This window comes from Lissotriton vulgaris, unplaced genomic scaffold (assembly GCF_964263255.1).
Source record: "Lissotriton vulgaris unplaced genomic scaffold, aLisVul1.2 SCAFFOLD_2284, whole genome shotgun sequence".
NCBI lineage: Eukaryota > Metazoa > Chordata > Amphibia > Caudata > Salamandridae > Lissotriton > Lissotriton vulgaris.
The window spans coordinates 111,927-125,909 of record NW_028245868.1 but is presented as its reverse complement, the minus strand read 5'-3'; the positions used below and the strand labels follow the sequence as shown (position 1 = coordinate 125,909).

Sequence of the window (13,983 nt, the reverse complement as noted above, 5' to 3'; positions counted from 1 at the left end):
AGATATTTCAGGCCTCTGAGGATCCGCGGAGCCAACAGATCTCGTGATAAGATTTGATTGACTGCTGCCACATCAACAAAGATCTGATGCCAGCTGCTTTAGGTCTCAGGGTCTCAAACCCATGTCCTGAAAATAGGTGTTAAAAACACATATAAGGGACAAGAGAAGGGATACCCAGCCCCCCTAGGACTGCTGGAGGTCCTCCACGGGCCAGAAACAATGTTGTTTAAAAGAATTACTGCAGATTTGCAAAGGGTGGGCCAAGGGTTTGCCACAATGTATTTTATAAGGGGAGGGGCATGCAGCTGCCTCAGCAGAGCCTTCTTAAAGCCATGAAGAACCCGGGGCCGATATATGTTATTTAAAATAGAGGAGGGATGTGATCCCCACCCCCTCTTTCTGAGTCACTTGGAAGATCTGGGGACCCAATCTCTGGATCGGTTCAAACTTTATTGGGAAGTGTGGCCGTTAGTATTCAGTCAAAGTATCGAGATGGTAATGTTGTCTTAAACTAATATCGAGTTTTAAATATTGTAACGCAGAAATATCGACAGCAAGAATATCGTGGTCAAGAATATCGACTTTAAGGTAAGAAATATCGATTTAAAAAATATGGAAGTCATTAATATTGTTGGCAAAAATATAGTTTAAAATATCGATTTTATAATTAGTGTTATGTATTTTGGTATATATTTTAAATGTATGTGATGTATTTTTTTGTATAAGTATTGTTGATGTTTTTTAATAAGTATTACATTTTTACTGGTTATTAATTTTAATTTAATTTAATGTGTTCTGTAGTTCCGTTGTGGGTTTATAGAGGAATAGGGTGGGTAGTAATTTAATTATAATAAATTAATGAATATTTTTTATTTAATAATATTTATTTAATTATGTGTTTTTTATTTTTTGGGGTAAAGTTTAGGTGTGGGTTGTGGGGTTTATAGGGGTAAAGAGTGGGGAGTAATTTATTTGTAATTAATTAATTAGTTAATATTAATTGACAATTAATTGTGGTAATTGTGTGATTAATTTTAGGCGCGGGTTGTGGGGTTTATAGGGATAAAGGGTGAGAAGTAATTTTTTTAAATGAATAATTAGTTGATAATTAATATACATTAATTGTAAATGTAAATTGATACTTGTATAGCGCACTACTCACCCGCAAGGGTCTCAAGGCGCTTGTACGAATACCGCTGTGGAACCCATCCTGGCTTTCCCTGTGAGGCGTCCACTCCTGGGCACCCCCTAGGTGGAGGCCAGGCATCCTTAGCGTTGTGGGGGCCGTTGTGGAGATTAAGCAAGCTATTGCCCAGAGTTGCAGAGTGGGACTCCATGATTGAAATAGGCACCAAGGCGAGAATTATCAGGTCCGTGGAATTTTGAGCCCAAGACCCGCCAAGGCGGGGAATTGAACCCTGGTCCCGGGCTAGACCTCTGCATCAGGGTCTGCCGCTCTAATCATTGAGCCACACTTCTTCTTGATAATTAGGGTAATTGCTTCATTATTTGTGTGCGGGTTTCGGGTTTAAAGGGGTGAAGAGCGGGAAGCAAATTAATGTCAATTTATAATTAGTTAAGTACTATTAGTTATTTAGTTGTTTTTTTATTGTATAATTAATTTTTTTGTACAGTTTAATGTTAGGTGTTGGTTGTGGGGATTATAGGTGTAAAGGGTGGGAAGTTAATTCAATTTTATGTGTTTTAATTTCTTTTTAATTTATTAATTAATTGATAATTAAATTTGTGAATTATGAAGAAAAAAAACATCGATGTGAGTTGTGTGGTGTTATAGGGTAGGAAGTAAATAGACTGCATTTATGTAATGTTTTAGTTAATAAATCATTTCTAAATAATATATATTTGTTTGAATTTATTTTTATTTAATGTATTTCTAGGTATTTGTGATATGTATTTAACATTATAATATGTTTTTATATTTAATAATAAATGTATTTTTAACATTTATATATATTTTTTATTTAAGTTTAAAAATATATATTTTTATTTTGTTAGTTTTTAATTTGAGTGATAATAGTACATTTTACCCCTCCGCAATCCAGAACTTTCCCTGTTGGTGCACTGACTGGGGTGGCAATAGTCATTTGTACCCCTCCGCTATCTAACACTTTCCCTACTGTTGCACTGACTGGAGTGGATCAATTTTATCCCTTCGTGGCAGTGAAAGGCAAGGTGGTGCAGAAAAGGTTAAAGTGACGCTCTAGTTGGGTATGATTAAAAAAAACAATCTAGATGTCTGTTGAAAAAAAAGATATAGAAATTAGCCACTAAAAACGAAGGGTAAAGTGACGGTATAGTTAGGTGTTGAAATGAGCTAAGAACTTGCTCTTAAAAAAAGAAAAAACACTGGCATTCACCAGTCATAGTTTGGTGAACTAAGTATAACTTTCATACTCGTCTGCACTGCTTGTGACCTCACATTACATCACTCATGACATGTTAAATTACATAATTGATGACATTACTGATGTTGTCATCCAGGTTTCATATAAGTCACTTTACCCACAGTTGGTGGATGTCTCCCTCTTTTTAGTGCTATTCACTAGTCTAAGAAGCAAAGCTCCTCAGTAGGCTTTAGAGATGTCGCCCACTTAAACATCCTCCAAAGAAGTTTTCATTTTATAATCGGGTTAATGGTGGTCACCTTCTTAACCATTTCACAAGGACCCACAATTTTGAGACAAAGGTTTGACCGGTGTCCACTGGCCACCGTCAAGGCACCTTCAGCTAGCCCCCGAAGACAACTCTCAGTTGGTTAGTATAGTACACTACACAAGTTGCTTAGATGAGCACAATGGCATACAACGTTAGGAGCCATGCTTTCAATGACACTGTGACTTCAGACATCTGTAAGTGGTTCATCCCTACATTTGTCATTCTTCAAGTATGTGCCAATGTCTCAAAACTTTCACAGACATTCTGCAGTGAAACATACATTCACAGCTCATAAACCTGCCCTTTACATATTATTTGTAGACCGAACTATGTTACCTATATTTAGCCTAGTTAATGGCCCAGACTTCCACAGGTGGATAATCTATTGTGAACAGTAACGTTAGCTTTTCTCACAGACTTTTGGCAGCAAGCTTTGCTATTAAGCTGGAACCTGCTTAGAAACGTGCCTTTGCAACCAAACCAGGTGTGTTCAGCCTTTATCTTGTTTAAGAAGCAGATACTGCTTGCATTCGAATGTTTACTAATATGTAAATCATGTATCCTATAACTTTTAAAATGCAAATCCAGACTTGTCTCCAAGTCACACGTTTTGTAATTTTGATCTGTTCATCACTACAGGCCCTTTACTACCAATTTTTTATTTTAATGATGTAATGGATTACGCAGTAATTTTAGTTACAGTATCACTGATGAAGTCGTTAGCGATGTCCTCATTGATGTCATTTAACTGGTAATGAGCGATGTAATATGTGAGATCATAAGCAGTGCATGGCATGGGCACAAATTGGCCCTTTTGCACACATCTTGTAAAGCCATCTTAGTTAATATTATTCCATAGATTGAAAAGCTGCTTTTGCATGGGCTGTATTCTGTCCCGAGCTGTTCAACCCTACTGTCCTATACGAAGTTCTTAGTGCGTGGTTGGATGGTACAACTCTCAGCAAACTCCATGAGGTTCTCTAGAAATAAATTCAAGAAATTGTCCCTTTGAGTAGTAGAATGATACAAGAATAACCCTGTTATTCTTCCTACTATCATTCACCATTACTAATCTGCCACTTATCTTTTTGTTCTAGGCTACCAAAGTAAAGGAAGGCATCTTTGTGAATGGCGGTTGCTGTCCTTTTGTGTTTCGTGTCATTGCTTGCTTGACAGATCAATTGGTTTTCTTATTTAAAAACCTGGCAGTGTCTTTGCCCATTAAATGTACAGCCTGAATATTAATTAAATCAGCCTTTTCCTCTCCTAAATACTTTCAAGTTTTTGTCTTCTTATTGGGAGAGGGGGGTCAGTTACTTCACCATTTGGTGTTTTGTTCCAGTAGGCAGGATGCAAAAAGTATTACCTCAGAAAAGCGATCAAAAATATCCTCACTTTATTTCCTCCAGCCTGTAAGGCAAATGTAACTTGTGGTAAGTGTCTTATGGCTCTCTCAGGTCTGCCCATGTCTTCTCCATTTCTCCCTACCTAATATTAAAAGGGCCACTATTAAAAGAAGTTGAATACTCAATTTTTTTGGTACCATGTCCTGAAAAATAATATACATTAAATGTTTAAGTATGCCTTCCTCCGCTCTATTCGCACTGACAGATAACCTATGCAGTCTTGCGCTTTGGTATTCCTTCTCCTCCTGTTGGACTTGTGCTGTCTTTCGCGTCTGCTTTTCTTCTCAGGCAGTTTTATCTCTAATGTTGTTGCAGTATGCATCTAATATGTGGTGTTCCAGTTAATTTTTCTGTAAAGAAGGAATATGGCAAAGAGAAGGTTTTTCAGTATTGAAGGCCTCTTGCTTTGCCTGTAATCTGCACGTCACCAGTGCCTGTCATTCACAACACTCTGACATAATGCGCATGAGTATCCTGTAAATTATAAAGTTATTCATTCATGTTTCGGCCAGTACATTCTTATATTTTAGATATGATATCTAATCACCATGTATCTTGGCCCAGGGGTCACCGTGTTCAAAGATTTAGAATATGCTTTGTCCATCCTTTTAACTTGATCTCTCTTCTCCTCTCACACTTTGACGTACCCTATTCTAGAGGAGTCTTGCTCAAGGCAATGACATTGTTTCAATCTTTTCATCTCCACAGAACAATAAAAGTCTTCTTTTCCTGTCTTTCCTCACTGAAATTCAAGGATTCCCATGTGTCTTCCCATGTGCCGATTTTAATATCAACATCCTCTTAGGATTTATCAGACTGAGTAAAGACCGTTTTGCAGGACTATATTGATGATGTCCAACATCATGTAAGTGTAGAAGGGTGTAATGATCAGTCCCACGCCATATTATTGGTCCTCAGTTTCACTGACACTTGAATCCAGGAACGATGGCTCCTATTAAATTTTGCTGAAACAGAGATTATTTTACTTTCTATTTGTAAAGGAAAACTTTCTTCATTTTTCTGCCCCTATGCCTAACTTTTTTGATGAAAAAAAGGTAATTTTGATAAGAAAGGTAAAACATGAAAACTTTGGTTAAATATAATTTGTTAATTATTATTTATTTTTTTGCTTTGATAAGCAACAAGTTTTCTCGCTTAACAGACTAAAATGAACCATGTACTGTGAACAGGTAGAAGGCTAGCCATCTGGTCCGTTGTGGACTTAATACCCAACTATTGAAGTAGCATGTTTAACAATCATTGGCTGTGAAACCTAGTGTTTTAGACAATGCTTTTTGTTTTATGATAGATGATTGACACAATTGTGCCTGTGTTCAAAGATTGCTTCTGCAGATGTGAACGCATCCCCTGTAGTCATCTTTGAAACCATTTTATTTTATTCTTTACAAATCCTGTTAAAAGATAGCTATGTATGCACGTGCCTCTGTGGTGAACATCTTTGAACAGGATTGCTAATAATAAAGATATTGAAGGATGCCACCATGAAAGACCAACTTGAAATGGTTAAAAAAAAATTGAAGCTGGCCATCTGCCAAAAGTGCGGCGGGTCACCAAACGTGAGCAAGGAGGCTGAGGGATCAAGAGAACTTTGCATAGACGACCAGAAAGGGTAGAGGGCCAATAATTAGCGACTTATGGGGGACATAAAAACAGAGAGCAGGAGTGAGCTGTATGGAGAGAAAGAAGGAGGCAAAATAGTCCCTTGTATGCTCTGCAATGCAGAGTCTGACAGCAGCGAAGGATAACTCAACCATTGAAGACATAAGACTGAAATGCTCCTGGGCAGAACAAACGTAAGAATAGGAAAGAAAGCAATTGAATAAGAAGTAGGGAAGTGAGATAGACAACAAAGCGATTCAGTCATGAGCAAGGGGATGACCCAAAGTCCATTCTACGTATGTCAATAGGTCTTCAATATATTTCTGAAACTGTACTTAGCCGATTCCTAAATAAAGTCTTGAACTTGCTACAAAAAGTGCTAGATGCACTTGAGGGATTTTTTCTTCATCATTAAAAAGGAAGGCTGACTTCCAGGCCTTACGAGCATGGTAGACTCTGGTTAACCTTACTCCATCGTAAGGAAGGAAGTGCTTGATATTCTTTATAAACATGTTGGTAGGGCATACCATTTATCTACTTGGATTTTTCAAGTCTGATTCACATTTTAAGAAGAAGAAATAAATGAAAACATCTAAGAGAGAAAGCCTGAGGGAAGGGAAAGCGAAAGAGCGTGGGTAGGGCGGAGGAGGGAGGGAAACAGGCAGACATAGAATGAGTGTAACATACGTCCTGGGTACTATGGCCAATGATAGTTGAGAATAAAACTGGATCCAAGTAAGTAGGCTTTCTTGGTAAATCATAAATAATGGTAGACGAGTGTTGTTATTTCTTTCTTGAGAGTTCATTTTTTGGTTCTGTGCTGCGTGTGGCCACAAGTTGCCAAGAATTACCACCAATACACGAGGGCCAACATTTTACTAGTGTTGGAATGCTAATCACTTAGTAGATGCCCGCAAGCTTGTAAGCATTATCCCATTGTGCCCCCATTGTGCCTGTGGCACTAGGGTGGGCATTGGGCACAACACTTATAAGCTCATCCAATATGCATGCACAAATACAGAAAGACACACTGGCACAAACGTACAGTAGAAGCATCTTTTATCTTCTCCTCGGTGTTACATCTCAATTTTTGGTTTTGCCTCCTGCACTCACGAGGTAGTAAAACGGGGTGGCATGAGGTTGAAGGAGAAAGCAAGACAGGGCTCATGGTTGAAGAGTGTCATGGTAGCAAGCATGAGGGCCATTAGGTGTGCTTGAGCAGCTGCTGGAATGGAATGTTTTCTACAAGTAGCTTTGTTACTAATCAATCAGTCATATCATTTGTAAAGTGCACTACTTAGCTGTGATAGTATCAAAGCACTGGGGGGAGGGATTTGGGAATGCTGCTACTGCTCGAACAGCCAGGTCTTGAGAAGTCGTCTGAAGGTCAATAGGTCTTGGGTCTGCCGTAGGTGGATGGAGAGGGTGTTCCAGGTCTTGACGGCGAGGTGGGATAACGATCTACCGCCTGAGGTCACTCAACGGATGCAGGGGACTGTGGCGAGGGTGATGTCAGCGGAGCGTAGCTGACGGGTGGGGGTGTGGAAGCTGAGTCGTCTGTTGAGGTACGCTCGTCCAATGTCATGGAGTGCCTTGTGTGCGTGGGTGAGGAGTTTGAATGTTATTGTATTGTTGATGGGGAGCCAGTGCAGCTCTCTCAGGTGGGATGTGATGTGGCCGTGGCAAGGTATGTAGAGGATCAGGCGTGCAGAGGTGTTCTGGATGCGTTGAAGCCGGCTCAGGAGTTTGGCTGAGGCTCCTCCGTAGAAGGCGTTTCCGTCGTCCAACCTGCTGCTGACTAGGGCCTGGGTGACTGTTCTCCTTGTTTCGGTGGGGATCCACTTGTAGATCCTGCGGAGCATGCGGAGGGTGTTGAAGCAGGAGGAAGAGACAGCGTTGACCTGCTTGGTTATGGCGAAGGTGGAGTCGAGGATGACCCCTAGGTTGCGAGCGTGGTCGGTGGGTGTTGGAGCTGCTCTCAGTGCGGTCAGCCACCAGGAGTCATCCCAGGCCGAAGGGGTGGATCCAAGGATGAGGACCGCTGTCTTGTCCAATTTCAGCTTCAGTCGGCTGTTCCTCATCCATTCGGCGACGGCCTTCATTCCTTCGTGGAGGTTGGTTTTGGTGGTTTTGGCGGTGTGGGGGGTCCTTGGTGAGGGAGAGGATCAGCTGGGTGTTGTCTGCATAGTAAATGATGTTGAGGTTATGCAGTTGCGCGACGTGGGCGAGCAATGCCATGTAGATGTTGAACAGCGTTGGGCTGAGGGATGAGCCTTGGGGTACGCCGCAGATTATCTCGGTGGCTTTGGAGCGGAAGGGGAAAAGGCGAGCGCTCTGTTCTGCCGGAGAGGAAGGAGGTGGTCCAGTCCAGGGCCTTCTCTTGGATCCCGGCGTTGTGGAGGCGTGTTCGTAGTGTGCGGTGGCAGACCGTGCCGTCGGCGACTGACAGGTCAAGTAGGATGAGGGCCGCTGTTTCTCTGTTGTCTAGCAGAGTCCTGATGTCATTGGTGGTGGCGATGAGGTTCGTTTCAGTGCTGTGGTTGCTGCGGAACCCGAACTGTGAGAGGTCCAGGATTACTTTCTCTTCAAGGTAGCAGATCAGTTCTTAGTTGACGGTTTTCTCGATGATCTCCGCCGGGAACGGGAGCAGGGAGATGGGCCGGATGTTCTTGAGATCCGTGGGGTCCGCCTTGGGTTTCTTGAGTATGGCATTGATCTCTGCGTGCTTTCAGCTCTCCAGGAAGGTTGCTGTCTCGAAGGAGATGTTAATGACTTTCTGGAGATGGGGTTCGATGGCTGTGCTGGCTTTGTTGAAGATGTGCTGTGGGCATGGGTCTGACGGCGATCCGGAGTGGATGATGTTCATGATCTTGATGGTGTCGGCCTTGTTGACGTTGGTCCAGGAGAGCAGGCGGTTGGTGCGGATGTTGGTTGTGGGGGCGAAGGTCTCAGTGGTAGTTGGCGTGGTCGTGGCGGTGAGGCTGTCGTGGGTGTCTGCGATCTTGCGAAGGAAGACAGTGGCGAGGGAGTCGCACAGGTCTTGCGAAGGTGGGATGTCCTTGGTGTGCTCCCCCTTGCCCCTTTGCTGGTTAGACTAGCCCGGGGTCATTCATCATTTTTAGCCTTTTGTAAACCAAGTGGAAGCTGTCTTCCGCCTGCATAGCAATGAGGTAGTTTGATAATAATCACAACAGATTTGCCTCATGGCACTGCAATGCAAACCCCAATGAGGCAAAACGTGAAAGGATCCAAGTACTCACGTCTATAGTTTTTTTTACTCTTTAAATTTATAGTACAGCCGTTAATAATGTCCTCCTGGTTGGTTACTCACCAATAGAGGAGTTGTCGATGTCAGCATGCCTTTCAAAGATGCACAACTCAGTAAGATTTAAATGGCTGTAGAGTTATGGATAAGAATTATGCATTATTGGAATTATGCATTATTGTTTGAGATAAAATTGCATTTTCGTCATTAGAAGTTATGGTGTAACTGTTGTGAAACTGCTCACCTATCAGATAAACTTTCTTTGTCTTACAGATTCATCCTTCCTGGAGAAGTAGACATAGAAGATATCCCTTATGAAGAGATCTTGTCACCTGCTGAAGAAGCAAGCAATAGAGAAGAGCGAGAATCTAGGAAGCGGCAAGATTTGCTAAAGCATGTTAACTTTTCCAAGTAAGCAAGAAAAAAGATTGTAGTTACTATAAATTTTATGAGACCCATTTTTGATAAATGGTACCCGGATCATTTGTTAGCAGTGAACATTCCTCATTTCGCGTTTCTCCATCTGTGACGTTGTACCTTAAAATTATTTCTACATATGGGAAATCATCCAGAAATATTGTTTTAAATAATTCACTGCACAAATTAGCAATGGCTTCAAGGTCTCGGGTACTATTTTGAAGATAAGCGAAATATTATGTAGGCCACGCATCACGTTTTTTTTTTTTTACTAGCATACATTTTCAGTTTTCTTCGTCATTAAAAAAAATTAAGATGGAAAAATATATAATTTGGGACATTTCCGAAGACGTCTAGCTTCAAGACTTCCATCTACTTTTTTGAAGGTACTAAGTAGGTAAGCTGCCATGTTATGAAGCTAGTAAGAATTTTCCAAGACTTATATCTACTCTTTTGAATATACTAAGTAAGTGAGCATCAGTGCTATGATGCTAGAAAGAAGGGCCTGTTCACAAAATATTTTTTTTAATTAGTTTACATTTAAAGCAGCCCATATGCACTTTATAATTTTGTTTTATAGAATACAGTTCATCCTTATTGGGTGATTGTGCGGTTCACCTAGAATCCAGGCAAAAGAGAAACCGTACCTAAAGTACAGAAAGCAAATGAGTACATAAAAAAGGGAACTTTCAGTAACAGATCGCCGTTCTATCCCTTTGGCCTGCGTGGACCCTTATGCAACTTATATTTTATAGAGACTTCTAGTCTCAAATTCCTTACCTTTGAATAATCCCCAGGGGTCACACTGGATCCAGACACTTTCTAGCAGTACCCCTTTGCACCGGCAGTTTGCATTGTTCTGCTTTGCATCTGCACCGGAAGTGACGTGTGCAGTGACTAAATAGGCACCACCCTAGGGCGCTGACGTTAGTTCTATTCTTTCCTTCCCAGTCAGCGCAGATCTGAGAAAACTACCCAGTCAAGTTTGAACTGACCTTTTCTCAACTCTTTGTCAATACCTTTTACAGATTTTTAACCTTTTGGTGTGTTAGGTATGTCCTCTAAGAAAACTATGGATTTCAAACCATGTAGTGCCTGTCACAGGCAGATGTCTGTGACAGACCCATACTTGGTTTGCCTGTGGTGCTTGGAGTGGGAACCTATGAAGGCTGCCATGCCATGCACCTGATGGAGCTCCTGGCTATCTGATGTCAGACAGACTTGCAATGGTTACGTTCCCGGTCACACAGAAGGTCCCAAGACCACTCGCAGAGCAACTCCCGATTATCGTTTTCTCAATCCAAGTTGTTAGATAAGTCACATAGGAAGAAGTCGAAGAGGTCTTCGACTTCACCATGCCCGTCCAAGTCCTCAGACAAGGTGTGGGAGCATCGGCACTCTAGGCCGTGTTCCTCCATAGAGCCCGTGCCTGCTCCGCGCCTCCCTGATTTGCTGGAGCGACCCTGCCCAAGTCCAAGAATTTTATGTGGCCATGCACATCATATTTGGGCATCCCTACCCCCGGAGTGCCTTTGGACCCCATAGTTACGGGAAGTGTGTCCACTGGATTCCCGCCACCATGGATCCGGTGCTGGATCTAGAGCAGCGGTGCCTGAGAGACCTCAACCTCCCATGGTGCTGGCTCCAGTACCAATGCTCACTGTGCCGCCGACGCTCCATGGCGGTGCAGGCCCCCTTTTCATACACAACTCCTTCGTCTGATTCCGCGACGACCGAGATCATGTCATCCGAGTTTGAGCCAGTGGCTTTTTCATTTGACATACTTGGAGAGTGTGCCGAATAGAAGAGGACTGATGACCCTTATTCTCCAGAGGATTCAGAAAAATGGGTGGTGATGAACAGAGTGTCTGAATTAAGCAGACCACTCTTACCCAGTCTAAAGATCAGAGCTTGATCCATCACCGTTATTTAGCTCACTGCACCATCCCAGCTCAGAACCTGGCTATATGCAAATTAGTCTGTCCCTGGCCCAGTGCATCATGGGAACAGGGCAGACCAAACTACCAAGCCAATTCTTCACCAGAAAGGAGACAAGCTTCCGGGGACCGGTTTCTGGCATTTCAGCCGTCGTCGGCCCGGCTTGCTTGAATCCTGATGGTGCAGTGAGCAAGGGACTCATGTCTGAGTATACCCTGCCACACCTATAGTGGCCAAAAACGATTCAGAAAAGGGGGTGGTGATGAACAGAGTGTCTGAATTAAGCAAACCACTCTTACCCAGTCTAAAGATCAGAGCTTGATCCATCACCGTTATTTAGCTCACTGCACCATCCCAGCTCAGAACCTGGCCATAAGCGTGGAAGGGTATACTCAGATGCGAGTCCCTTGCTCATTGCACCATCAGGATTCAAGCAAGCCGGGCCGAAGACGGCTGAAATGCCAGAAACCGGTCCCCGGAAGCTTGTTTCCTTCCCAGTATAAGAATTGGCTTGGTACTTTGGTCTGCCCTGTTCCCATGATGCACTGGGCCAGGGTCAGACTAATTTGCATGTAGCCAGGTTCTAAGCTGGGATGGTGCAGTGAGCTAAAAAACGGTGATGGATCAAGCCCTGATCTTTGGACTGGGTAAGAGTGGTCTGCTTAATTCAGACACTCTGTTCATCACCACCCCCTTTTCTGAATCGATTTTTTCAACCATAAGCGTGGAAGGGTATACTCAGATGTGAGTCCCTTGCTCATTGCACCATCAGGATTCAAGCAAGCCGGGCCGAAGACGGCTGAAATGCTAGAAACCGGTCCCCGGAAGCTTGTTTCCTTCCCAGTATAAGAATTGGCTTGGTAGTTTGGTCTGCCCTGTTCCCATGATGCACTGGGCCAGGGTCAGACTAATTTGCATGTAGCCAGGTTCTAAGCTGGGATGGTGCAGTGAGCTAAAAAACGGTGATGGATCAAGCCCTGATCTTTGGACTGGGTAAGAGTGGTCTGCTTAATTCAGACACTCTGTTCATCACCACCCCCTTTTCTGAATTCTTATTCTCTAGAGGACACAGAGGACAACTAGTGTGAGAAACTGGCGGACCCCAGTGGGTTAAACATTCTGTAGGACACTGGCCTGGTCTCACCCCATACAATGACTGCAGAGGTGTGCCTCATTCACAGTGGGGGTGCAGAGGATAGCCCAGGTCTTGGACCTTCAGTTGCCCTCGATGGCAATGAAGACAAATGTATTAACATAAGTGCTTCAGCTGGGAGTTTTCCCCTCAAAATCCTTACTCGCATTTAATAAAGCCCTTACTGATGTACTACTTGGGACCAGCTCTAAGCCCTGCACAGGGGCTCCTGTGCACGGGACAATTGTGTGCCATCTTTGCCCTGCTCTTGGTGACCCCTGTTTCCTCACATCACACCACTCTGGAGGGCTTGGTGGTCCAAGCCTCCACTTCCCAAGTCCATTGTGGCGCCTTCTCTACCTCTCCACCGGATAGGAAATCCACGAGACTGGATACCTTCGGTAAGAAGGTGTTCTCTTCTGCCAGCCAACAACTGTGGTCGGTGAATACCGCATGCCTCTTGTGCCTGATTTACCCATACAACCTGGGATTCGGTTGTGCAAGTGCTGCCAATGGTCTCAGAGGAGGCCCAAGCCATACTGTCACAGGCAATTGCAGATTGCAGGGACACAGCAAAGTTCACCATCATATGTGAACTGGATACGACTGGCTCACTGCGCAGCATGTTTTAATCGACCATGGTCCTTGGGCGCCATGCCTGGCTGAGAACAGCTGGTTTTTCAGGAGATGTTCAAGTTTCGCTTATGGACATGCTCTTTGATGGCTCTCACCTTTTTGGTGAGAAGGCGGACTCATCGATGCAGCACTTTATGGAGAGCGGACCTACGGCAGGTCCTTGGAGTATCCATGGCCCCTCGCCAACCCTAGTCCGTTTTGTGGCTATCGAGGGGCTCCCAGCTACGTTTATTCCCATCCAATCCCCAAAACCAAAAGGCTTCCCAGACTTTTTGTAGCAGAGGACCCTATTCTCAGAGACCATGTGCCATCATGAGCCAGAGGTCGGAGCTAACCACCACTACCTCAGCAGCCTTCAACCCCCTTTAATTTGCCCTCAAACTATCATGGGCATCCAGTGGGGGGCAGGACATGCCAAACGCTGCGCCACTGGAACTCAGTGACCTCCAACATGTGGTTTTTACAGATGTTAATGTTAATGTTATATGGGCTTGTATAGCGCTCAGCTGCCCCAGCCAAGTCCAAAGAGGTTATTTTAGCCCCTTCTTGGACACTCTTCCACTCATGCCACCCGCTTACAACAAGCTGAGGGCCAAGAATGTCAACTTGTTTATCCTGACACGAGCGCCAAGAACAGTTGATCCCCTTTTTGTGATCTTTCAAAAGATGAGTGACCGCTGCGGAAGGAGCGCTGGTAGCAGACAAGCACACAAATATATGCACACTGAAATAAAGTTAAACATATACATGAGCCACAAAGAAAGGCCATTATAAGCAACAACAAAAAAAGATGTATCTTTGACTGCGAGCAGCCAAGAAAGAGGCTGAGAAATTGCAGACAGGGAATTAGATAACAAGCACTGGCGTTGCCAATAGGTCTCGTAGTAGGAAAG

General features: G+C 43.5%; 1 protein-coding gene across 1 annotated transcript in view; it reads left to right on the top strand.

The window, feature by feature from the left end:
* The window catches only part of LOC147666261 (NBAS subunit of NRZ tethering complex-like), a 359,627-nt gene that overhangs the window by 269,185 nt on the left and 76,459 nt on the right, over positions 1-13,983 (top strand). Inside the window, exon 12 of the mRNA XM_086949183.1 lies at positions 9,241-9,378. Within this exon, the coding sequence (XP_086805309.1) occupies positions 9,241-9,378 (138 nt within the window). The remainder of the gene's footprint in view (positions 1-9,240; positions 9,379-13,983) is intronic.